This window comes from Nyctereutes procyonoides, unplaced genomic scaffold, assembly GCF_905146905.1.
Source record: "Nyctereutes procyonoides isolate TBG_1078 unplaced genomic scaffold, NYPRO_anot_genome, whole genome shotgun sequence".
Lineage (NCBI taxonomy): Eukaryota > Metazoa > Chordata > Mammalia > Carnivora > Canidae > Nyctereutes > Nyctereutes procyonoides.
The window spans coordinates 13,090,003-13,116,471 of NW_026575122.1; the positions used below are offsets into that span (position 1 = coordinate 13,090,003).

The window sequence follows — 26,469 nt, forward strand, 5'->3', positions numbered from 1 at the left end:
TAGCAGGCACTACATGCTGCCGAAATGCTTTCTGAGCCAAATTATTGCATAATGACTAGGTCTGGATTAAAACATAAAGTTAAAGAGAAACAGGCCTGTAAGACCTGCCTTTCTTTCTGGCCCTACGTATATGAGGTGCTTAACATCTGTTATGGGCTGAACCGTCAAAATTCATCTGTTGAAGTCACAACCTCCAGTACCTCAGAATATAACTATATTTGGAGAAAAGACCTTAAAAGAAGTGGTTAAGTTAAAATAAGGCCATTAGGGTAAGGCCCTAATCTCTTCTTACAAGAGAAAAAAAACACCAGGGTATGCACTCACAAAGACACAACCATACAAGGTCAAAGGAGCAAGAAAACAGCTATCTAGAAGACTAGAGAGGAAACCAACTCTAGCACCACCTCGACCTTGGACTTTCGGCCTCTGAAATTATGAGAAAATAAGTTTTCTTTGTTTAAGCCACCCAGTCTATGGTATTTTGTTACAGCAGCCCTAGCAAATTGAGACAGCATCTTTACTTCCTGAATAAACTCATAGTGTCATATGCCAGGCACCGTTTTAAGCTTTATATAGATGTTTAAACATTTAAACACCTCACCACCAATGCCAATGAATCATCAAGGAACTCTCAACAGGTAAGAGGGAAGAAGAGTATGCCTCCTTCTCTGGTGGGAGCTGGGGATTCAAAATCAGTATTATGGGAGAAAACTCCCTAAGAGGTATGTCAGGTGAGAATCACAGGTGGTGATAGACTAAAATTAATAATAATGGGAAAATAACAGCTACCAGTAATTGAGCATTGGATTCAGAAAAGGTGAGTTGTCCAGCTGCTAAGGAGATTTAGAATTCAGACCCGGATCCTTGCCTTTCTCCACCTGACACGCTGCCCGGAGGAGACTGGGATCACTTGGCTGGGGCAGGGGGTGGGGGGAAAGGGCTGAGCAGGAGACAGAGCTTGTTCTCAATGCAGAAGATCAGTGGGGAATGGAAAGAACATTTTTTTTTTTTAGAAGAAAAGGTAGGGAAATTCTAAGGACCTTCGTTGCATGTGCAAAACTAATAGTTCTGGTTTATCTGGCTCCTCCAACACATCAGGCATTAAGCTTAAACTCACAACAGTTCTGAGAAGCAGATATTTTTGTATTCTCATTTTATGCACGTGGAAACTGGGGCTCAGAAGTAGAGAGATATGCCTGAAGTTCAAGTTAAGTGGCAGAACCGGAGCGGCAAACCCCGGAGGCTCCCAATCCTACACCCTCCCCATCTCATCTGCTTTGGCAGGCGTGCCTCCCACTTCTGCACTCACGTTGCACAAATGGCCAGTGAATGAAGGAGGGCCTCCAGGCTGTGAACTGACAAGTTACATACCCTGCCATGGCCTTTACAATATTCAGCCTAAAGTACTAACACAGAGCAGCTTCTGCCCAAGAAGGTTCCAAGGAGTTTTCATTTCTCACGATGTTCCACGGAAAAAGTTCTCTGCTCAGAAAAGCTTTGTGGAAGTGCTGCCTGATATCCTTCTCCTGCCTTGGACACTTACAGTACATCCTGGCAGATTCTAGAGGTTCTGTGGTGGGCAGCCCGGGTGGCCCAGCGGTTTAGCGCACCTTCAGCCCAGGGCCTGATCCTGGAGACCTGGGATGGAGTCCCACCACTGGCTCCCCGCATGGAGCCTGCTTCTCCCTCTGCCTGTGTCTCTGCCTCTCTCTCTCTGTGTGTCTCTCATGAATAAATAAAATCTTAAAAAAAAATAAAGGTTCTGTGGTTTAAAAAAAGTCTGTTTCCTTCATGGAGGTCTCCCCATTCTATTTGAACCCCAGGCTCCCTGTGTCAGTTCATACACTGACCGGCACCCTTTTAGAGATGCTACGACGCAGGACTTAAGAGGCAGAAAGACAAGCAGGATGGAGCTACTTTTGGAAACATTAACTAAAATGCAGGCTTTTTTCTTAAGAATCACAAAGTCCCTTGACATTTACATTTAGTTTGCTTTCTACTGAGAATAAACAGTTAACAAAAAAATCAGAGGCAACAAAGCAGACAAGGGAATCTGAGATTTGCATTCTCCAATCTATTGGCTCATCCTAAACCGTCTTGCTTTCGCCCCAACCACATTCCTTTTTCTTGGGGGGGGAGGGTCTTTTTTATTTTTATTAATGTATTTTTTGTGTTTTCTTTTTATTGGAGTTCGATTTGCCAACGTATAGCGTAACACCCAGTGCTCATCCCATCAAGTGCCCCCCTCAGTGCCTGTCACCCAGTCACCCAACCCCATTCCATTCTCCCGATTCGCAGTCACCCTGCCCTCTTTAGAGCTGCTCTCCAGCTCCACACACCTGCACGTGACCACGACTTGCACTGCACCGTGTCCCCCAGCCCCAGCCCTCACAGCGCAGAGGAGGTGACGGGGAGGCGTCAGCCCCTCCGCTACAGCGCAGCCCGAGCAGGCAGATTTCAGAGAAACCCGGGGGGGGGCGGGGGGGGGGATATCTGACCAAAGGATCCTCGGCCTTTAGTTACCCCAAGACGCTCCCTTGATGGGAGGGGGCGGGGTGGGCTGGGGGGTGAGACTGCCAACATGTCCTGTAAGATTTCCGGATTGCGCGTACTGTGATTTTTCTATTTATCCTTTTGGTTATTTTCGGTTTTTAGTTTTCTGCAACCAATATGCAGCACTTGTGTTAGGAGGAGGGGGGGAGGAGGAGCAAGGATAGAAAAGGGGGAGGAGAGAAGAAACAAGGAGGGGAAGGGGGGCTGGGGGAGGGGCGGAGGGTTGAGGCGAGGTGGGGAGGACAGAAAGAGGGAAAGAGGAGGGCGAGGGAGGGGATGGAGACCAGGGCTGGGAGGGGAGGTCTTCTGGGGAGGAGGAGGAGGAGGAGGACACAGGGGAGAGAGGCTAACGGGCACGGGGGATGGGAAGAGGGATGAGGAGCAGGAGAGAGAGAGGAGGGAGGAGGAAAGGGGGAACACAGACCGTGAACTCTCCGGAGGAGACCGCACAGTTCACCTAATAAAAGGCAGCCGAGCTCCCAACGCCCTGAAGTCCCAGCCCGGACCCGCGAGGTTCCCGGCGCCACGACTTTCCCAGGGCCCCCGCCCCCCGGCCTCCCAGCTCTCCGTCCCCTCCCGGCTCCCCAGCCTCCCCGCCCCCCAGCCTCCAGCTCCCCAGCTCCCCGCCCCCCAGCCTCCCCGCCCCCCCAGCTCCCCGCCCCCCCAGCCTCCAGCTCCCCCCACCCCCCAGCTCCCCCAGCTCCCCGCCCCCCAGCCTCCCCGGCCCAGCCCCTTCCCGCGCCCCTTCCCGCGCGCCCTCCTTACCCACTCGGAAGATGAGGTCGTCCTCGATGGGGTTCTCTTTCCGCTTCCCGGTGCTGTACATGCTCGCGGGCCTCTTCACCGCCTTCTGCTTGACGTGGCCGCTGCCCGGGGACTTGACGCGCCGCTTCACGCCCTCGGCGGTGGGGGACACGTCGGCCGAGCGGATCACCTTCAGCTTGAACGGGCTGCCCCGGATGTGCTGGTCGTAGAGCCGCAGGGACAGGGTGAAGTCCCCCTCCTTCTGCACCGTGTACAGAAACTCGTAGGTGCCGTTCTTGTTGTCGAGGATCTCCCCGTCCGCCACGCTGCCGTCGGGCGTGCTCAGCTCGGCCGTGAGGTAGGCGTTGCCCGTCTTGCACAGCTCGCCGTCCTTGTCCTTGGTCGTTATGGTGACGGACATGGGCTGCCCGATGATGGTCTGCCGCAGCCCCTCGCCCGTGGCCACCGTCTCGGAGGCGACGGCGTTGGTGGTGAGGATCGTCCCGAGGTTGTGGATGGACTTCTTGAGGCCTTCGGTCTCCACGATGAAGTCCAGCTGGTCGTTCTCCCGCGGGTGCAGCGGGAAGTCCTGGTCCGCCAGCTCGTTCAGCTTCTCGCTCATCTGCTTCTTCACCAGCAGCACCTCGGTCTCGGTGCCGTGGTTGAGGGCCTGCGCGGTGAAGCTGCTGCAGCTCTTTATGCTCTCCTGGCCCTCGAGCAGCGTATCCAGCTGGGACTGAAGGACCTGCGGGGACGGGACGGGGACGGGGACGGGGCGGGACGCGGAGCCGGAGGAGCGGGGTGAGCGCGGCGGCGGCGGCGGCGGCGGCAGGGGGGAGGGGGGAGGGGGGCAGCTCGCTCGGCCCGCTGGACGGTGCGCGCAGGCGCACTGCGCTCCGCGGGCCGCCGCCGCCCGCCGCCCCTGCCCACGCCCGGCCGCCGCGCCCTCCGCCTGGAGCCCGCTCCTAGTGCCTGACTCTGAACTGCATTCCCGGTACCTTCCCTTTCCCTTCCGCCCTCGCCCACACTCTCCCCCACGCACAATCCCTGGGTCATGTGTTTCTGATGGGGCGAACTGAAACGTCACTGACCACCGGGAGCCTGGAAAACAAACTGCTCTGCCCGGCATCTCAACTATTCACTATTCAGCATCTCTCCACAAAGTCCCCACTTCCCCTGCTGCCACCTAAAGGGACAGAAAACCAGACAAGCGAAAACTCTCCCTCCACATCCGAATACTAGAAGCTTTAGATCCCTTGCTTTTGTGATGGGACATGTGAAAAGCTGCAGCCAGGGTTCACTGTGAAGTCGACTAACAGGTTGGTGTGGAAGAGGGAGCAATTAAGAGACTATTAGACGTCCCAGTTAAGGAAGGAAAAATAATCCAGCTTAACCCTAAATCCTGAAAGCATTACTTTATATTCAATCTTGCCCTGTGTCACACTATAAATTGGTACTGTCGGTACAGAATCAGAGGCCTTTGCTTAAGACGGGAAGGGGAAAAGAGCTGGCTGTGCCATTAAAGGAAAACTACTGTTTACTATGCCACAGTGACACTTTAAGGACCCATCTGAATCCCTTTGCTGTTACGAGAACACAATAAGCTAATGCAGGGAAGTGCCCGGGGTATCCTGTCTCTTACAGGTTATCTAGAAGCACGGCTGGGATCTTACCTTATGTTTGAGGCCATAGTTGACTTCCAGTTCCATAAGCAGCACACTTTTGCGCACATTTAGAGTCTTCTGGAGCTCATCAAATGTAGAGTGGATGTCATCCACAATGCTGGCCTTTTGGTTGGTTAACTGATGAATGATTTCTGAGATGAACTGAAGAGCAGAATCGATTTCTGGGAGCCTGGAGAACAGTCATCATCAAAGATTATTTAACATCGACCCAGAAATAGTAAAACATCTATCTAAACACTATGTTTTGTCGAAAAAACATTTTCTCTGCCTTTCATCTTTAAAAAGTAATGACTGAAGAACAGAATGAGTAAGACATGACATAATTACTGCCTTTGAGAGGAGAGACTTTGAGGGTCCACGTCTACTTCATCTAATCGATCATCTGATTTTAATAATTGATGGTACAAAGCCTTGAGGCTCTCTGAACACCATGGCTTCTCCTTATTCTGAAGCAAGCCTTCTCAAACTTGACCCTATATTATAGGCCACATGCTTCTTTGTTACAGGGGACTATCCTGTGTGTTGTAGGCTGTTTGACAGCATCCTGTCCTCTGCCAGATGCCAACAGCACCCCACACACAGCTGTGACAACAAACTCTCCAGGCATTGCCAAATGTCTCCTGGCGGTATACTGCCCACAATTGAGAACCACTGTTCTAAGTATATAGTTGTATCTTTTCACCTAATCATATGAATTACTTATCCGAACCCAGAGTTTCCTGGGAATGTTTCGCAAGCCTCCAAGTTCCTTTAAATATTATAGAATAACCACATTTTTCTCACTACAACTATCAGTGATAAGATTTATTTTCAACTGCTTATGTATTTCCTATTTGGTCTTTCTCATGTATGACACAGCTGCTCTATTCCCCCATCTCCATGCCAAAGAGAAAGCCTGGAAGCAGGGAAACAAAGATAATTGAGCAATCGCTGGTCAGTACCCTTTTGCTGGGCTCAAACAGAGACGAGCCAGTGACAGTCAACACAGTGGTCCTGTGTATGTCAAGAAGCGCAGCTAAGTAAAGCTCCTCAGAGAGCCTGGTTTCAGGGCACAAATTTCAGAGATCGGCGAGCATTCTCCTCAAGTGTATTTTATTCATTTAATCATCCTGAGGTACTAAAAAGACGCCACTGCTCTTAACAGAAGGTAGTTGAGATGTTACCAAGAAGCAAGGGATGATGACCCTTACCACTCACTTGTTCATGACTACAGACCCCCAATCAAAGGAGAATTTACTCAGCGTGAACTTCTTATCCAACTGAGAGGAGATCCGGAGGCCAAGCGTGAGGCACAGCCGGTGGGGGGGAGTCTAGGGCGGTGTGCGCACCTTTTGTTGACAGCGTCCAGCTGGACCTGGAGTGAGGCCTTGTGTTGCTCTACCACGTCCTTGAGGGGGACCGTGGGATGTTCTGCATGCTCCCCCTCCGTGCACTCCCGGCACATGGCGGTCTCACAAGACTGGCAGTAAAAGTCCATCACCTGCAGGTAACACAAAAACAATCCCAGGTTCCATACCACTAATCGACGCTTCCTATGCACTAGGCCCTGGGTAGGCATTCTGTCCCTTAATTCTCGTGGCCTTCCCAGGATGGAGGCAGGATGTCCAGTGGCACAGAAGAAAAGGAAGGATAAACTGTTAGGCACCAGGTCTCCAACGGAGGTGGGTCAGACTCTAAAGCTGCTGCTGTCATCACAAAACCAGCTTTTCTGTGGCTCCTGCCCTAAAACAGAACAGGTTGGGGCTGTGATGCTTAAACTTTCCCATCTTAGGACAGTCTTCCACTCTTTATAAGTTATTAAGAACTCCAAAGTATTTCTATTTATGTGAATTGAATCTATAGATATTTCTATTAAAAATTGAAACAAAAATGTTAAGTATTTACTAAGTTATTTAAAAGCAATAATAAGCCCATTAAATGTTAACATGAATAAAACAGTTCACAAAAGAGAACGATATTTTGCAAAGCAAAAAATTTTGTGAAAAGAATGGCATTGTTTTCCATGTTGAAAATCTTCTTCAGTGTCTAGCTTTATGGAAGAGAGCTGCATTCTATCTGCTGCTGCATTCAATCTGTTATAATAGCACACATCATACTATCTCTGGAAAACTGCACTGTACACTTTTGAGGGAATGACAGTGAAAAAGGCATATGATGTCTTAACAGTATTATAAATATAGTTTTGATCTTGTGGACTGCCCTCTCCCTGAAGGGTCTTGGGACCCATGAGGGTTCCTGGACCACACTTCGAGAACTGATACTCCTTCTACAAGAGATAAGCTGTACTGAGCTATTTGTATCCTGCCCTCTACCACTTAGGTAACCTCACTGTGTCTCATGTTTCCCTCTGTCAAATAGAGACAGTAATAGTAACCTATTTCATAGGGCTGCTAGGAGAATTCAGGAGGTTAATATGCATGAAGAACTCCGATGATGTTTGGTACTGGCATCATGGAGCAGCAAAAATGATGTGATAGTGTCATCTGCTTACATGAAAATAAAGCCACCTTATTCTGATAATGACGAACTGTCAGTAAAAATATAAAGCCTGAAAGTCAGTTTCCCAGTGAAAGTGTTCGTTCCCCTATTCTCTCAGCTGAAAATAACTTCTTCTAATTTTGAATTCACAAAGTACTCCTTGGAGGGATTTTTTTTTTTGAAGTATAACATACACAGAAAATGGCATAAACCTTACTAAAGATTTGTGGATTTTCACAAATTGAATGCTCCCACCAAATCACTTTTATTTATCCCCTATTTTATGAAATATTCATAAGATTTTCAGTTCCTGAACACAGGAACTATCTTTCCCAGAGCGTAGGTAATTGCTTGCACAAAGTAAGTATTCAAAAACTGCTCAACAAATTAACTGTATGCTATAAGAGTCTCATTTTAGAGTCAAAGGCACAAATAGATTAAAATTAAAAGGGTGGAAAAAGATATTCCATGCAAATAGTAATCAAAAGAGAATAGGAGTGGGTTGCTTGGGTGGCTCAGTCGGTTAAGCCTCAGACTCTTGATTTCAGCTCAGGTCATGATCTCAGGGTTATGAGATGGAGCCCTGGATTGGTGAGCTCTGTGCTAGGTGTGGAGCCTGCTTAGGATTCTCTCTCTCTCCCTTTCCTTTTGCCCCTCCCTGCCCCCATCTTTTAAAAAATACAGAAAAAAACCCCCAAGAAGTAGAGAAAGAGAACTGGCTATTTTAATATCAGACAAAATAGACTTTAAGACAAAAGTTGTTACAACAGATAAAGAAGGACATTATATAATTAGATGATAAATTCATCAAGAAGATATAACAATCACAAACAAATATGTACCCAACAACAGAGCTCTAAAATAGATGAAGCAAAAACTGACAGAATTAAAGGGAGAAATGAACAGTTCAACAATAGCTGGAGATTTCAATACTCCACTTTCATTAGTGATAGAACACTTAGATGGAAGATCAATAAAGAAATAAAATTTTAAACACTATAAACCAACTAAGCCTAACAGACCTATATAGAACACTCTATTCAATAACAAAATACACATTTTTGTCAAGTACACATGGAACGTTCTCCAGAAGAGACCATATATTGGGTCACAAAAGTCTGGATAAATTTAAAAAGTCATACAAGTATCTTCTCTGGCCACAATAGAATTAAATCAAAAATCTGTAACAGAAGGAAATCTGGAAAATTAAATGACTTACTCTTGAACAATGAGTTAAAGAAGAAATAACAAGGGAAATTAGAATATACTTTGAGAGGAGTAAAAATGAAAACCCAATATACCAAAACTTATGAGAGCACTCAGTGCAGAATTTTAGCTGTAAATGCCTACTTTAAAAAGATCTCAAAAAAAAAAAATCTCAAATCAATAGTCTAAGTTTCAACCTTAAGGAACTAGAAAAAGAAGAACAAATTAAAACCAAACCAAGAATAAAATAATAAAGATGAAAGTGAAGATAAAATAGAAACACAGCAGGGAGAATCAATGAACCAAAAGCTGGTAATTTGTAAAAATCAGCAACATTGACAAACAGGATATTAGGGATAGCTGTATGCCAACGAACTGAGTAACAGACAAAATGAACAAATTCTTGGGCAGCCCTGGTGGCTCAGCGGTTTAGCGCCCCCTTCAGCTTGGGGTGTAATCTTGGAGACCTGGGATCAAGTCCCATGTCAGGCTCCCTGCAAGTTCTCCCTCTCCCTGTCTCTCTCCCTCTCTCCCTCCCTCTCTCTCTCTGCAAGGAGCCTGCTTCACCCTCTCCCTGTCTCTCTCCCTCTCTCTCTCTCTCTGTCATGAATAAATATTTTTTTAAAAATGAACAAATTCCTAGAAACACACAAACTACCAAAACTGATCCAAAGAAGAAACTGAAATTCTGAATAGTCTTATAATAGGAAATTGAATCAGTATTCAAAAAACTTTCAACAAAGAAAAGCCCAGGGCCAGAAGGCTTCACAGATGAATTCTAACAAACATTTAAAAAATTAACAGCAATCCTTCCAATATACCCTATTTTCTATTCAAAAAATAGAAGAGGAAAAAAAAATAGAAGAGGAGGAAACATATCCTAACTCATTCAATTAGGTCAGCAACCCCCAACACCAAAGTCAAAGACCTAACAAAAAAGAAAAGTTCATATCCCTTAGGAATATATAGATGCAAAAATCCTTAGCAAAATACTAGTAAACTGAATCAAGCTGCATATTAAAAGGATTATACAGTATGCCAAGTGGAGTTTCTCCCAGAACTGCAAAGGTGGTTCACATACAAAAATGAATATGTTTAATAGACCACATTAATAGAATAATGGCAGGGGGAATCCACATGGTCATCTTAATTGATAGAGAAAAAACATTTGACACTATCCAACACCATTTCGTGATAGAAACACTTATCAAACTAGAAATAGAAGATTCCTCAACTTCATTAGAGGTACCTACAAAAATCCTACAGCTAACATCATACCTAATTGGTGACCCATTATAAGTGTAAGATAAAGTATAAGACAAGGATGTCCACTCTTGTCATTTCTATTCAGCAATGTACTAAAAGTTCTAGCCAGGGCATTTAGGCAAGAAAAAGCAATAAGATGCATACAATTTGGAAAGGAAGAAGTGAGAATTTCTCTATTCAGAGGTGATACAATCTTTTATATAGAAAACCCTAAAGAATACACCCCCCTCTCACATACACAAAACTATTAACAAATGAATTCAGCAAACTTGTAGGACACCAGATCAACAAACAAAAATCAGTTGTATTTCTATATACTAGCAATGAACAATCCAAAAATGAAATCAAGAAAACAATTCCATTTATACTAGCATGAAAAAGAACAGAAAATACTTAATAAATTTAACCAAGAGGGTATAAGACTTGTACACTGAAAGCCACAAAACACTGTTGAAATTAAGGAATACCTAAATAATGGAAATTAATGGAAAGATAGCCCATGATCGTGAATTGAAAGACTTAATATTGTTAAGATAGCAACATTCCTAAAATTGATATCAATTTTGATTCACTGAAATATCTATCAAAATCCAAACATCCTTTTTCACAAGAGTGAAAAAGCTGTTCCTAAAATTCAGATGGAATCACATGGGACACTGAATAGCCAGAACAATCTTGGGGGAAAAAAAAAATTGGAAGATTCAGACTTCCCAATTTCAAAACCAAGCTAGAGTAATCAAAACGCTATGTTAATGGCATAACGATAGACATTCAGAACAATGGAACAGAATTGTGAGTCCAGAAATAAAACTATACATTTATGGTCAACTGATTCTTGACAAGGGTGCCAAGACCACACAATGAAGAAAAAAACTGTCTTTTCTTTCTTTTTTGCAATAGTCTTTTCAACAAATGATGCAAAGACAACTGGATATCCATGTATAAAAGAATGAAGTAGAATTTTTACCTGGTTCTATATACAAAAATTATCTCAGAGTAGATTAATGGCCTAAACATAAAAATTAAAACTATAAAACGCCTAGAAAAAAATAGGAGTAAATCTTTACAACCTTTGATTTAGCAATGGCTTCCTAGATATGAACCAACAGCACAAGCAACAACAACAAAAAATTGATAAATTGTACTTCTTCAAAATAAAATCCTATGCACCAAGGGCACTACCAAGATACACCATCAACAAAGTGAAGAGAGGAGCACCTGGCTGGCTCAGTCAGTAGAGCATGTGACTGTCCATCTTGGGCTTGTGAGTTTGAGCTCCATCTTGGGTGCAGAGATTGCTTATAAATAAAAGTTTTTTAAAAAGTAAAGTGAAAAGAATAGGAAAAAACATTTGCTAGCTATATATATGATAAGGATGAAGTATCCAGACCATATAAAGAATCCTTACAACTCAAGAACCCAATTCAAAAATTGACAAAGGACTTGAATTGACATTTCTCCAAAGAATATATACAAATGGCCAATTTGCATCCAGAAAATGCTCAACATTATTAGCCACTAAGGAAATCCAAATCAAAACCACAATGAGACACTGGGTGTTATACTATATGTTGGCAAACTGAATTTAAATAAAAACAAATAAATACATAAAAAATAAATTACATAGATTAGAAAAATAAATAAATAATAAACAAACAAATAAATAAATACCACAATGAAATACTCCACACCAATTAGGGAGGCTTGACTCAAAAAGTCAGTTAATAACACGTGTTAGTGAAAATGTGGAAAAATCAGAACTCTCATGCTTTGCTGGCGGGAATGTAAAATGCTGCAGTCACTGTGAAAACAGTTTGGTGGCTCCTCAAAAGTTAAGTACAGAATTATCATGTGACCCAGGAATTCTACTCCCAGGTATATACCCAAGAGAACTGAAAACATACATCGACACAAAAACTTGTACATGAATGTTCACAGCATCATTCAGAATAGCCCCCAAATGGGAACAATCCAAATATCCAACAATTGATGAATGGACAAATTGTGGTATATCCAGCTGATGGAATACTATTTATCTGTAAAAAAAAAAAAAAAAAAAAAAAAAAAAAAAAAGCACAAAGTTCTACTATTTGCTGTAATATAGATTAGATGAACTTTGAAAACATGCTAAGTGACAGAAGCCAGACTCAAAGGGCACATAATCTGTGACTGATTTACATCAAATGTCTATAATGGATAAATCTGTAGAGATGGAATCCAGGCTGGTGGTTGCCAGGGATTAGGGTAATGGAGAATGGGGAGTGGCATGATGAGAAAGTTCTGGAAATAATGGTGCTATTCGCACAATCTCTTGAATATACTCAAAACCACTGAAGTGTATACTTTACTTTTAAAAATTATTATATATATATATATATATATATATATTTTTTTTTTTAGAGAGGGAGAGAAAGCACGAGCAGGAGGGGGGGTAGGGATAGAGGGAGAGAGAATCTTAAGCAGGCTCACACCCAGTGTGGAGCCTGACATGGGGCTTGATCTCTTGACCCTGAGATCATGACTTGAGCCAAAATCAAGAGCCAGATGCCTATTAGACTGAGCCAACCAGGCGCCCTGAATTATATACTTTTAAATGGTTAAAATGTTTAATTTTATATTACATGAATTTTCCATTAATTAAAAAAAAATGTATCTTTGAAGATAGCAGCATACCTGGGTAATTGTCCTTGGTTTGGTCTCCTAAGTGTTTCTAGGAAACGAAGGCCCTAAACTCATTCTGAAGTATGAACAACGAGTCATTCTCAAATGCTTGTGCTCGGGTTCTGGCAGCTTTGACTCAAGCTGAGAGTTAATTGTGTGAAGTGTGAGACTTGGCTGAGCTCATCCATCTTAAGTGAGATGATGTTGGTGCTCCCAAGGGCAGATGGGCCAGAGGCCAGGACTAGCTTATTTTTGTTGACAGGTAGTCACCATTCCCGAAGATGACAAGGCAAGAGAAGGCAAGACATATGCGTTACTAACATGTGGAAAGGGTGGTCAGGGCCTTGTAGCTGCCCTGAGGCTTGCGGAAGTGGTGACTAGTGGTGGGGCATTCTAATGAGGATCTCTCCTTTGCACCTCCAAACACCCTCATTAGTAAGGTGCCCAAGCCAGCCATAACAGGGTTCAATGATCATTTGTGTTCCTGGGCCCGCAAGGCATGAGCTCAAATGTCTGCTTTACGTGCATAGAACCTCTTAAATCACTGACCATTATTCCCATTTTTCTTTGTATTTGGACAATGCAGCCATGGCAGTTTAATTAGAAGACAGATAGTGTCACAGCACTTAAAATAAATGACAGGCTTTCATCCACATGTGCTAATCACCACCAGGCAGTTTATGAGGACAACATCCTGCTTTATTGTTAATTACCTGATTTTATTAACCTTCAGATGCTTGAATTGTTTTTAAAGATTTACCCATGGCAATTAACTGCAGCAATTTATCTGCAATATTGCATGTATTTGACTTGAATATGCAATGAGGACCCCTGTTTGAAAGCAGCAGCAGTGAACTCCTACAACCTATGATGAAACAATAGAATGATTCAAGTCACACGCTGTTAATTTCCAAGGCCTCTTGCTGGTTTATAAATTTTATGATTCCAAAGAATCATAATGACCCCGCATAGAGAATGCACTCGAAACATGCTTTAAGTAGCGTCATCTACCTCAAGGAGGTTCAAACTCTAGATAGATCTAATTTTTAGTGGATTTGATATGTTGCATTTGGTAGAGAGACAAGGCAAAGTCTTTTTTTTTCTTTGTTTTTGTTTTTTTTTTTTTTTATGGGCAAAGTTTTAATGTAAAGGATTCTTTAACTTTGCTGGAATCAGCATCTCCAAGAGAGATTCTGCTTGGCAGTTTGTGGCATCCAAGGGTCTCTATTGCTGAGGTGTATTTAGGAAATACATCTTTAGGAATTGTTTGTCCCTCAGGCAGCAAAGAATATCCTACTCCTTTCTAATACTGCATATACAGGTGGTCTTATTAATTTAAAAACAAAAGTCTATATAAACACACAAGCATAGTCACATATTGGCATAAATGTTACTTGTAACCACTACATCAGTTTTAATGGCTACCCAATAATCAGTTATATGAACTTAACCATAACATAACCATTTCCCTAATATCACACAGATTATTTCCAATTTTACTTTAACACAAAATTTTCAATTAACATTCTTCTATCTTCATTCTCTTCTCCAGCTATCTCCTTAGAAATATTTCTATTAGTGGAATGACTGAATTAAAGGATGGAAAGTTGTATAAAACACTCATTACAGTTTGACAAATTGACATAAACTTTCTGAAGAGCAATTTACCCTCCCGCCCACGGCATATGAAAATGTCTCCCCATATCCCCATCAGCACTGCCTATTATCTTTAAAAACCTGTAGCTAATTTGAAAAGGTTTGATTATTTGTAAAGCTTGATATTTTTTCTCAGACTATAATTAGCCATTTTGTATCCTCTGTGAATTTTCTGAGTTCTTTGCCTATTTTCCTTTGTGATGTTCCTAGTTTTCGTTAATTCTTAATTCTTACATAGTAAGAAATTGTATATATTTTTAAGATTTTATTTATTCATGAGAGACAGAGAGAGAGGCACAGACATAGGTAGAGGGAGCAGAAGGCTGATGCAGGGACTTGATCCCAGGACCCCAGGATCATGACCTGAGCCGAAGGTAGACACTCAACCACTGAGCCACCCATGCATTCCATTGGGTTATTTTAATTAAGAACTTTACAGTTATTTTTGGGGTGCCTGGGTGGCTCAGTTGGTTAACCATCTGCCTTCAGCTCAGGTCATGATCTCTCAGGGTCCTAGGATTAAGCCCTGCATCAGGCTCCCTGCTCAGCAGGGAGTCTGCTTCTCCTTCTCCCTCTTCCCCTCCCCCTGCTCATGTTCTATCTCTCTCTCTCAAATAAATACAAGCTTTTTTTTTTTTTAAGATTTTATTTATTCATTCATGAGAGACACACAGAGAGAGAAGCAGAGACATAGGCAGAGGGAGAAGCAGGCTCCATATGCAGGGAGCCCGATGTGGGACTCGATCCTGGACCCTAGGATCATGCCCTGAGCCAAAGGCAGATGCTCAACTGCTGAGCCACCCAGGTGCCCCCATTCTTTTTTTAAAAAAGAATTTTACAGTAACTTTCATAAACTGATTAATAGTTTTTCTTCTTCTGTCCTCACTACATTTTGATATTAGAGTTATCAGTGTATTTTGAGTGAATTGGGGAGCTTTCTATCTTTTCGTATCTTTTCTTTTTTACTTATTTATTCATGAGACACAGAGAGAGGCAGAGGCAGAGGGAGAAGCAGGCTTCCTGCAGGGAGGGAGCCCCATGCAGGACTCAATCCCAGGACCTCAGGATCAGGCCCTGAGCCAAAGGCAGAGGCTCAACCACTGAGCCACCCAGGCATCCCTCTATCTCTTATAATGCAGAATATACATTCTATGGATCATACTTGTTTTACACAGGTTTGGAGGAATTCAATTTCAAATTAAGTTTTGCCAGTTTCCTTCAAAATTCTCAATCTATTCAGGTTTTCTTGATCACTTTCAATTTCCTAGATAATCATCCACTTCATTCAGACTTTCAGTATATTAACCTTTAGCACATAGCATTAATTTACTCATTTTAAAATATTCCTTTTAGGGGTGCCTGGTGGCTCAGTTGGTTAAGCGTGTGACTATTGGTTTCACCTCGAGTCATGATCCCAGGGTTCTGGGATCGAGTCCCACATTGGGTTCCATGCTTAGCAGGGAATCTGCTTCTCCCTCTCTCTCTCTGCTCCTCCCCTTCCTCACATTCTCTCGCTCTCTCTCAAATAAATAAATAAATCTCAAAAAAATTCCTTTTACCTGTACTGGTATCTCTTTATTAGTCCTAATTTGATGTATTTACATTTCCCTTTTGTTTTATCAGATGTCAGATTATTTCATTAATTTCAAAAAAATCAGCTTCTTAGATTATTAACTCAATTGTTTTATTATTTTCAAGCTAAGTTTAGCTTTATTATTTTTTTTGCTCTTAGGTTCCATATATTTACTTTGTTGTTTTCCCTAACATTTTGAACTCTTTTCTAAATAAAGGAAAATAAACCTATAAAAAAAAAATTTCCTGAGTACAGATTTGACTTCATCCTATATGTTTAATAAAGTTTTCATTTTCAGTGTGTTGTAAATAGTTTAATTTTGTGATTTTTTGATTAAGTAATTATGAGTTCTTAATAAAGATTGGGGATTTTTCTACAATGTATGTTACTAATGCAATTTTAGTGCCTTGTGGTACAGGAACTCCACCTCCACAATGGGAAAAAATAGTGATGGTTTTGTGACCTAGTGTATGACCAATTTTAATTGCTCAAATTCTCATAATCCTCATAGCTTAGTAGAAAAGCTTTTAGCATCTTGCCTTTTTATTTGTGGGAGGCAGATTCTCAAATGAAAGTGTACTCTCTTCTCTGAAATTCATACTCTCTTCTCCAGATCCTTTGATGTCATTCTCCTACCCCTTGTATCTCTTATTTGGACAACTCAATAAACTCAAAATTGTTGTTGCAACCTTCCATCTCTGCTACTCTATAAGGCCAGGGAAATACTCCTCTCCTGCTTAAAAAATTTTCATGTTTCCCTACTGCATATGGAATTTAGGTCAAACACTTTCTCAATGATATTCACAGCTTTCACAATCTCTCCCTATTTACCTTTCCAGGCTCCTCCCAGTATTCTTCAGCTCCGCTGTGCTCCCACCCCCAGCACCCATCTCTGTGCTCTCACTACATTGAGATAACAAGCTGTTTACTGAATTCATGACACTCTTACCTTTAATTATTGATGTAATCTTTACATTTGTCAATATTTCTCATTCTGTGAGACTGCTTTCCATATTCTAAATTTAGACTAGTGACTACAGGAGATCTCTTAATATCCCTAAAACTTTACTCCTTTATCAAATCAGATTTCCAGAGAGCTCCATGCCCGGACTAACTTCAAGACAACTCTTGAAGCTGAGCACCTGGGTGGCTCAGTAGTTGAGGGTCTGCCTCCAGCTTAGGTCATGGTCTCAGGGTCTTGGGATGGAGTCCCACATCGAGCTCCCCACAGGGAGCCTGCTTCTCCCTCTGCCTGTGTCTCTGCCTCTCTCTGTGTGTCTCTCATGAATAAATAAAATCTTAAAAAAAAAAAAAAAAGAGAGAGAGAGAGAGAGAATTCTTGTACCTGGTAGAAACACCCTCCCAGACTAGTATTTAGAATGTGAGCTCTAGGGACCCTGGCTGGCTAAGCGATTGGGTGCCTGCCTTCAGCTCAGGTCATGATCCTGGGATCCAGGATCGAGTCCCACATCAGGCTCCCTGTGAGGAGCCTGCTTCTCCCTCTGCCTATGTCTCTGCCTCTCTCTCTCTCTCAGTCTGTATCTCTCATGAATAAATAAATATTAAAAAAAAATAGAATGTGAGCTCTAGGAGGAGACAGCCTCAGCAAGAGCCAATGTGAGAGATGGTCACAAGAAGAACACTCAAACTAACTGAAGGCACCTTTTAAAGTTCCTTCCACTAAACTTACATGGTCATTCTCCTTTGGAGTACAGTGCCTATAAAGCCATGGTTATTGACAGCCTGATGTGCTTTCAATTAGATAATTAAGGATATGTAATCCACAATGTTTCTCTTATTTTGGCTACTCAAAAGCTCAAGGTTTTATGCTTCCTGGACTAGCTTTTATGATGTGTCAACCAGCTTTGGAACTTAAACTGTTCAAACCTCAGTTTCTTCATCTATAAAATGAAAGTAACTAAAAACAAATAGACAAGTATATAAATAAATAAATAAACAAATAAATAAATAAATAAAATGAAGGTGATTAATACCTACTTTGCCAAGTGGTGTGTACAAAGTCAAGCATGGTGTCTGGCAGGTTCATTCAACATATATATACTGACTGACTTCTAAGAGACTGCATTCACAAATGGACAAGGCCAGGTCACATATAAAAAACAGAACTTTGACCCACAACCTGTCAGAAAAGGAAAGCATACCTTTTATCTACAATAAACAAGCCAGGAAGCCAGCTTACTACTTCCTACTTGTAGGAAGCCAGACTACTATCCCTCACTAATCCAAAAAGCAAAACAATAACATATATAATAATTGGCCCCAAATGGTTAGGAACTGATTACTGATTGTTTCTCTAATTTTTGTCCCCACTTCCACTTAATATCAACTGGAGAAAACCAAATACATACTCCTAACCAATCACATAGGATGTTCCACTTCCAATTAGCCCACCCTCAGCTTCCCCATGCCAACATGGGAAGGGATTAGGGATCAGAGCATCCCTAAAACCTTCCCTTTGTCTGCTGTGGAGCTTTCCCACTCCTCTGCCTGCCCTTGAGTCTCTGCCAAAACATAAGTGATATGGTGGCTGATTCCTTGTTATAGCAAGCTCAGAATAAATAGTCTCTGTTGATGTCTACATTGCTATGCAGGAGATACTGTGCTTAGTGCTAGGAATATAATGGTGAACATGGTCCCTGCCCTTCTGGAGTTCACTTTCTAAAAAAATAAAGCCAGAAGGTCAACTGGTCAACAAATTCACAGATGAAGGCAAGCAGAGCACAGTGAATGCCATGAAGGAAGTCAAGAAAGTGAGGTAAAGGCTAGTAACTGGGTGTCAGACAGAGGTGGTTTGCCTTGGATAGGCAGTTAGAGAAGACTACTCTGTGTAAAAGAAATCTGAGCTGAAACAGGAAGGATGAGAGTGAGCTAGTCACAGAGAGAGGAACATGGAACATTCAAAGCAGAAGGCATAGAGAACAGTCAAGCCCCAAGGTGGAAAACCACTTGCCAAGTTCTAGGCCATGAGGCTGCAGTGTAGTGGGCAGAGAGAGTGGTATGAAATGAAGCAAATAAGTAATAGTTATGGCTAATAATTATTGCTTTCCTCTAAAAATAATAATTGATATCTTGCTTATTATACCTGGGTCTTATATTGTAAGCAGTTTCTAATACTTGTGAAGTAGCCATCATTAAGAAAAAAATGAATAAAGTCATTGATAAGAAATAATTTGAATAGCTAACATTTATCAAGAGATTACTATAATGCTTTATATGACTTAAACATTTAATTCTCCAAGTAATCCCATGTAGTAAATAAATACTGTTATTACTTCTTTTTTGCAGAGTAGGATGTGAGACACAGAGTTTAATAAACTTGCCAGAGCTGACCCAGAGAGTAAGTTGAAGAGGAGGATTTGAATCAGGCAGTCAGAATCCAAAGCCAGTGCTCTTATGCAACACTGCCTCTTCAGGGGACACAGCTATTATGAATCAGTGAATTGATGGCACACACAGATCCGCCTAAGTTTATAACAGTTATTATGCTTGCCAGTAGCAGGAAATATGTTTGAAATTCATAATCTATTATCAGGGATTCACACATCTTCAAATTCTATTTATTATGAAGGATTGGGGCCTAATGGAGCACAAGAAAACTTTCCCTCATAAGAAAAATAAAAAACTCTAATTAACATCTTAATAATCATTCTCAATTTGCAGAATTTATCTATTATTGAATCATTATCCATAATTTACTCTACAGATGTTTATGTGGGTCAAAGAATACCTACTTTGCAAACAGTCACGGATTTGCTCTCCAGGGGAAACTAATAATATGTGCTATTACACTCAATGAAGATTTATTTTATTATTTAAATGATTTTTTAAAGATTTTATTTATTTATTCATGACACAGAGAGAGAGAGAGAGAGAGAGAGGCAGAGACATAGGCAAAGGCTCCATGCGGGGAGCCTAATGTGGAACTCGATCCCGGGACTCCAGGATCATGCCCTGAGCTGAAGGCGGTGCTAAACCACTGAGCCACGCAGGGATCCCTTATTTAAATGATTTTGATCAGAGCAAGTAAGCAGGAAAAATAGTCTGAGTGCTGTTAAAAATATCTTTTAATTACTCATTTTCCAGGTGGAGTTGTTTCAGTGTATAACCTCTGATTGCCCGAAGCCTCCCCAAATCAAAGCAACCAGGGTGCCAGGCTGAGTCTGCAATCCACTCACGTACATTCCCATCGTGGTTTGGGCAGGAGAGAGGCTTGCCCGCAGCCACAGCGGTGACTGTCTCCAGGATGGAGGACTCCTCAACGTTGCTGCCGGGAGTTCTCTGCAGCACGTCCATCAGGTTCGTGATGAAGAAGTTGTTCTGGAGTGCGGCCACCCCCTTCTCGGGCAGGATGGAGGTCTGGCGGCACACTGGGCAGGAGAGGGTTAGACTGTGGGCCGGAATGTAGTTCTGCAGGCACCTGTTGCGGAAGCAGAAGCAGGTGGGCTGTCAACACAGCAGGCTCCTGAGCAAGGGCATGACCACCTCTTTCTACAGGTACCACACATGTCCTCTGCACCCACATGGGCTACTTTGTAGAAACTCCCTCTGTCGTCTCCTTTTCTAGGAAAATAAGATTTCAGCAACCAAGAGGTAAGGTGTGCTCACACTGGCCCTGTCAACTGCTCAGGCAAATGATTATGCTCAAGGAAAAGAACACCGCACCGTCGTTGACTTTGGTAGTGTTCCGTGGAGCCTGCCATGCTTGAGCAGCATCGGCCTCTCCAGGGAGCTTGGAAGAAGTGCGGAATCTTAGATCCTACTCTTGGCCTGTTGAATCAGGTCCCCAGGTGACTTAGATGCACATGAAAGATGGTGAAGCATTGGTCTAGAACACCTAGTGTCATGTTCACAGATTTGTGGACTTTTTCAATGGGAAGAAACAGGTCAAAGTTTTCTGTTAGTGCTGAAATGCTTTTTGCATACAATAGCATAAGCATATCTCAGATATTAGAAGCACATCCCAGTGAAAATGTGTTTGTGGCAGGACTAGAACACCCAGAGTCACATCAACATGATCTCGCTCTCCTCAACAGTTAATTAATTAAATTAGCAAAATGCATTGCTAATAATGACTTACATATATCCTGTTCGCTGGATTCAAAGTAGTTGCAATAACCCTATGAAGTGGGTACTTCTAGACACATGAAGGAACACAGGCAGAGAAAAGCGAAGTCGCTTATTTCCAGAACTTGAGCGGTCAAGGGCAGAACAGAACTTCGAACTCAGCTAACAGGGCATCAGAACCTACACTCTACTTTATTACACTACGTAATGTTTCCCTGTTGCTCCGCCAAGCAGATTTCGAAAACCTCAGATCCAGCCTCACTCCCCACACTATGTACATAAGGAAAATGACATCAAGGAGGTTAATTGACTTTCCTGTGTCACAGAAATAGCTAGCGCTGAATCAATACCGGAAACGAAACAGCTTTTGCTAAGGTCACTGAGGGCATCTAAATCCAGATAATAGACATTTTTCACTCCTATCCTTCTTGGCAGCACTCATCAAACCACTGCATCTCCCCCACCCCCATCCTTCTTCCCTTGTCTATGACAGCACACTCACTTGGTTCTTTTGTCTGTTCTATCTTTTCTACTGGGCCAGTACAGGGGCTGTTAGCACCTTTCTCTCCCAGGGACATCATACCCACATGCATGGTCATAAGCACAACACTCCTACACTTCTATTTCTTCCAGCTCAGATGTTTCCTCTGAGCTTCTGGCCACTACACCAACAGCTCTCTTGGCATCTCCTCTTAGATGTCTCACAGGTCCTAAAACTCAACATGTCCAAAACCAAAGCTATGTTCTTCCCTCAAACTGGGTCCTCTTCCCATCTCAATGAACAGAACCTCCATCCATACATCTAGGCAAAGTAGATACTGGGAACCATGTCAAAAACAGTAATTTATTTACTGTCCTTCATTTTCCATATGCAACCCATCACTGAAGGCTGGAGATTCCTAAATATCTTCTAACGTTTCCAGTTCTTATCATCTGATTTACACCATCCTTTCTCGGGTTTCGGTAGTAGTTCTATACCATGTCACCCACCCTCAAATCCTCTAACCTTTCTCCATTTTGCAACCAGAGTGACCTTATCAATACTCATTCCATGCATCCCATAGAGACTTGCTGAAAAATCTCCACCACTGGCCATTAGATGGAAGAACAGAAGTGGATGGGGCTAGACCCAACCAAGAGGGCTGGGAGCAGACACAGAACAACCCAAAAGTGTTGCTTCTTACCTGTCAGAACAAGTAAATGGTAGCCAAACAACTGCCTGCCTGGGCACTGAACACGGGGAGATAGGCAGCACTGCAAGATCTGACTGAGTGGCTCTCAGTGTTATATATAAAGAGGCTAATTACTGTAAATCAGGTAATGATCTTACCATGTGAGCTCAGGGACAGAGGGACACTTAGCTGGTATTCATGTGTTAGCTACACCCATTAGATGAGGTGGAAAAAAAATCACTCTCCATTTAGTCTTTTTTGGAATACGAATTACGAAGTACTTATATTAAAGTATATAGTGAATAAAGTAAAAAGTGCTAGTGCCCTATATACCACCCCTAAAACAAAGGAAACTGTACACACACACACACACACACACACACCAAAATAGCCCCTTAAAAAGCAAACAAATAAAAGACTACGATGACCAGTAACAAATCTACCTTCTCACTCTATCTATCATCACCAAGATGTGGTTATTCTGTTGCAATAGAGATCTTTCAAAGTAAATCAACTTTGACAAATGTATATTAAATTGATGGCACATGTAATTAGCATTGATTTGAAGCCATTGAAAATAATAATTTCCTATTCTATAACAAGAATTAAAGCATTTTAATTATGTATATTTAGTAATAATAGAAAATGTATTTAACAAGATGCTATAAAGCACCATCACCATATTTATTTTTAAGGAAAAAATATGACCTTATCAGAGAAATATTTAAATTAGACCACAGATAAACACATTACTAATAAACTTTATATGGTTAATTGCTTGTGTGCTAAGTTAAATAAGGTAAAGATGTATTCTGATAACTGATTAATTTAATGGAAAAAACTATTCAAGAAGGATAAAGAAATGTGTTTTCACACATAGTAAATTGCATATTCAGGTAATTTATAATTATTTCACATGTGTAGTTTTTTTCTTCATCTGAAACATCCTACATTCAAATGTACCATTAGTACGTGTCTTCTGAAGTATCTTTGAGAGGAAGCTCTTGCTTTTAACTAACTCTTAATATGCAGGTATTTTATCTGATATGTTATATGGGAGGAAATTAAAGATTTTCAATTGGCTCTCACCAAAGATCCTCTACAAGGGAACTGTGGTTGAAAAAATTGTTTGATGAAGAACAAAGGGAAAATTTACAATTTTTAAATCTTAAAATATTTAATGCTCCAATGTCCCATGGAAATGAATCAGTAGCTACTGGTTTGCTTTCTCCCACTTATATAATTATTTAAAATAGAGTAGATCACTGGCAACTCATGATTATATTTCTAGATGTCTATCACAAGCACAAAAGATTTACTGTCTCCCATAGGTAACAGAATTCTGGAAAGAACCCCTCGGAAGGCTGTAAGAGAGCAGTCTATGACCCTCTCTCCTCCGACCACAAAGGAGGCTTACCTCTCGCAGAAAGTGTGCAGACAGGGGAGAACCTTGGGATTCTTGTACCGTTCCAGGCATATACTGCAAATCAGAAACTGCTTGTCAATCTGGCGCACCACAGGACTTGGGATGTTGGTGGCTTCACTGGCCATCCTAGACCACTGACATGGGAGGCCGACTGTCTTGGATCCTGCACGCTGCTGCTGTTAGACAGGAAGAAATACATAGTAACTTCTAAGTGCAAATCAATCCTTGGTCCTTCACTACAGGCCTTGTGTTAGAAATCCAGGTAGAAAGTCCAGGCTGTGACCTAAACAGGACCATAACCAGCCCTCAATGCTGGGCAGGGAATGTGGTGAGATGGCTGTTTGTTTTGGAAATCAATAAAATGATCACATGTTCACCACACAAACAAAACAATTTAGAAGTGTGTTGTATAAAAAAGCATGTTTGCTGGCTCTCAAAGCAGTGGCAGCTGAGGACATAAATACGGATACAGGGACGCCGGGATGCCTCAGCGGGTTGAGCGTCTGCCTTCAGCTCAGGGCATGATCCCAGGCTCCTGGGATCAAGTTCCACATCAGGAGAAGCCTGCTTCTCCCTCTGACTGTGTCTCTGTGTCTCTCATGAATAAATAAAACCTTTAAAAAATAAATTTTAAAATTTTTTTTAATTAAAAATAAATAAAAAATAAATATCGATACAGCTCTGCCTGTTTATTCCTTCATTCATGACTATACTTGACTAGATATCTACACTCTTATTAAAATATAGTTTCTATTAAAGAGAATACTCTAAGATAAAATGTTTTCCCATCTATTGCACTTGAAGGGGAGCAAAATGTCACTCCAAAATATACCACCTTGATTTAAGGATTATTTTGAGCTGAAGGGTATTGAGAGTCAGCAGACATGGTGGAGACAAGGTGGGTGGCCAGAAGGGTTGGGGGGAGGGGCAGGAGGTGCAGGCACTCCGCCCTCTCCTATCTGTCTAAAAGCAGGGCATAGATTTCTCATTTGTAAAGGAAATTTTCATTTGTAAAGGTGTCCCACTCTCCCATACCAACAAGAGGAGACTCTTAACCATCACCAGAGACTGCACAGGAGAGGAATCTGAATAACAAACCTTACTAAACAACTCTTATGTATTATACATTTCCTGGTCACTTTCCCACAATTTACTGCCTCTAAACCTCCTTTTCCTTTGTCTAGCCACTTCTCCACAATTTGTCATCCTTTGTTAAAATAGTATATAAGCTCCCAGGCCTAACTGCCTCTTTGGATTTTCACTTCTTTTCTGTGAAGTCCCATCATGTAAAATTAAAAATATTACGTTAAGGTCAATAAAATATAGTACATGTTATTTGAGAAAAATAAACTGATAAAATGATAAAATCCTTTTCTCCTGATAATCTATCTTTTGTCAGTTTAATTCACAGGCTTCAATGACAGAACTTAAGTGTATAGAGGAAACGTTTTCTCACCCCTACATACCATTAAACTGCAGGGATGGAATAATTAGAATTTCCTATTAAAATATTTGTATATGATTCAGAGCATCTTCTTCAGGACTAAAGGAGTATAGATTCCAGGCTAAAATGTATTTGCCATGGAGCAGGGACAGAGGCAGATAATTCCTATTATTCCAAGAAATGTCTGTTGGTATTCATGTGTGGGCATCTGAGGGACCAGGTGAAATTAATTCAGAGAAGGTTTCAAAATGGGGAGGATCATGCCAAAAAAGAGAATCTGAAGAAGTTAACAGAAAAAAGTGGAGGACCTCTAAGGAAGGGAAAAGTTACAACATAAAACACAGCTTCATTTACCACCTGGAACAACGTCTGGCTTCTATCCTGAAGTGGTAAACCAAGGTTAAACTAAAGTTCACTTCCTAATTTTCTAAATACTTTTTAGGTGTCTATGCCCTTCCCCCCAACCCCAACAGAAACACTCTTTGGCAAGAAAAAAAGGGGGGGGGTGTTAATTTTCAATATGACCCTAGGCAGGCAGTAATATTATTCTCATTCCCACAGAGTTTTGAAAACCGAGGCTCAGCTGAGAAGTTTGCCAGAATGCAAAACCCATAGCCTTCTTATACCACCACACCTCCCTTGACCTTGTGTTTTAAGAAGACCATATGTACTACGCAAGCTTGGTTTATATAGAACATTTTAACTTGGTCTGGGGCCTGGTGTTTAAAGTGGGAAATATTACATCATACTTACAGAATCAACAATTCTACAGTTTAATGGAAACTCTTTTCAGACATGAATGATAGTTCTTTCCACCAAATCACCAAATTTTTTAAAAGTTATGCCAATTTTTATTAAGAAAATTCTACTATATATATGTATTTGAGTGTAGATACATGCCACATCCATATTCCAACTCTGTTTCTAGATAAGCTCATTAAAGAGCATGATTAATAAACAGAACATTGTGAAAGCACCTGCTGTACAAGAGTGTCACGTTCAAACAGAACTCGCTGCATTAGTTAAAACAGTTCTGAGTGTGACATATCTAATTAGCCTGCATCATCTACTAACTCCTTCATACAATGTCTCCCTAAAGAACTAGAATAGAGAATGATATCCATTGATTGGATTAAATGTGGCTCATCTCTCAGGAGCTCAAAATGTTGGCACATCATCTGCTTTTTCTTAAACCACATCCCTGTGACATCAGAATAGGGAAGGAATGGATTTATCAGTCTTTAAGATAAGGAAACAGAAGCTGAGGGTTTAAACGACTTCCCCAAGGTCATCCAGTAAAATCAGTGAATCAGAAAGCTCAGATTTCAAGTCTTCTGCTTTATCTGATACCTAATCTTAAACAAGTTTTAACACTTTCCAGTGTGGTGTGTGTATGTGATAAAAATTATGGAATGCTCATTTCAGTAGCACTAAAATTGGAATGATGCAGAAGATTGGCTTGGCTCCTGAGCAAATGACACACAAATCTGTGAAGTGTTCCATATTTTAAAAACATACGT

General features: G+C 41.6%; 1 protein-coding gene and 1 pseudogene across 12 annotated transcripts in view; one reads left to right on the forward strand and one right to left on the reverse strand.

The window, feature by feature from the left end:
• TRIM2 (tripartite motif containing 2) overlaps window positions 1-26,469 on the reverse strand; it is a 169,104-nt gene that overhangs the window by 32,470 nt on the left and 110,165 nt on the right. For 5 of the 12 annotated variants that reach the window (XM_055336305.1, XM_055336306.1, XM_055336300.1 and 2 more), the window contains exons 2-6: window positions 23,497-23,678; window positions 20,023-20,260; window positions 6,311-6,462; window positions 4,971-5,151; window positions 3,319-4,042 (exon numbers count right to left, since the gene is read on the reverse strand). In XM_055336305.1, coding sequence (XP_055192280.1) covers window positions 3,319-4,042; window positions 4,971-5,151; window positions 6,311-6,462; window positions 20,023-20,260; window positions 23,497-23,630 — 1,429 coding nt within the window. In that variant the 5' untranslated portion in view covers window positions 23,631-23,678. Of the gene's footprint in view, window positions 1-3,318; window positions 4,043-4,970; window positions 5,152-6,310; window positions 6,463-17,820; window positions 17,963-20,022; window positions 20,261-23,496; window positions 23,682-26,469 lie in introns of those variants that run through there. The other 7 variants (XM_055336303.1, XM_055336307.1, XM_055336299.1 and 4 more) reach the window with 3 other exon arrangements.
• LOC129517054 (U6 spliceosomal RNA) lies at window positions 26,358-26,458 on the forward strand (annotated as a pseudogene).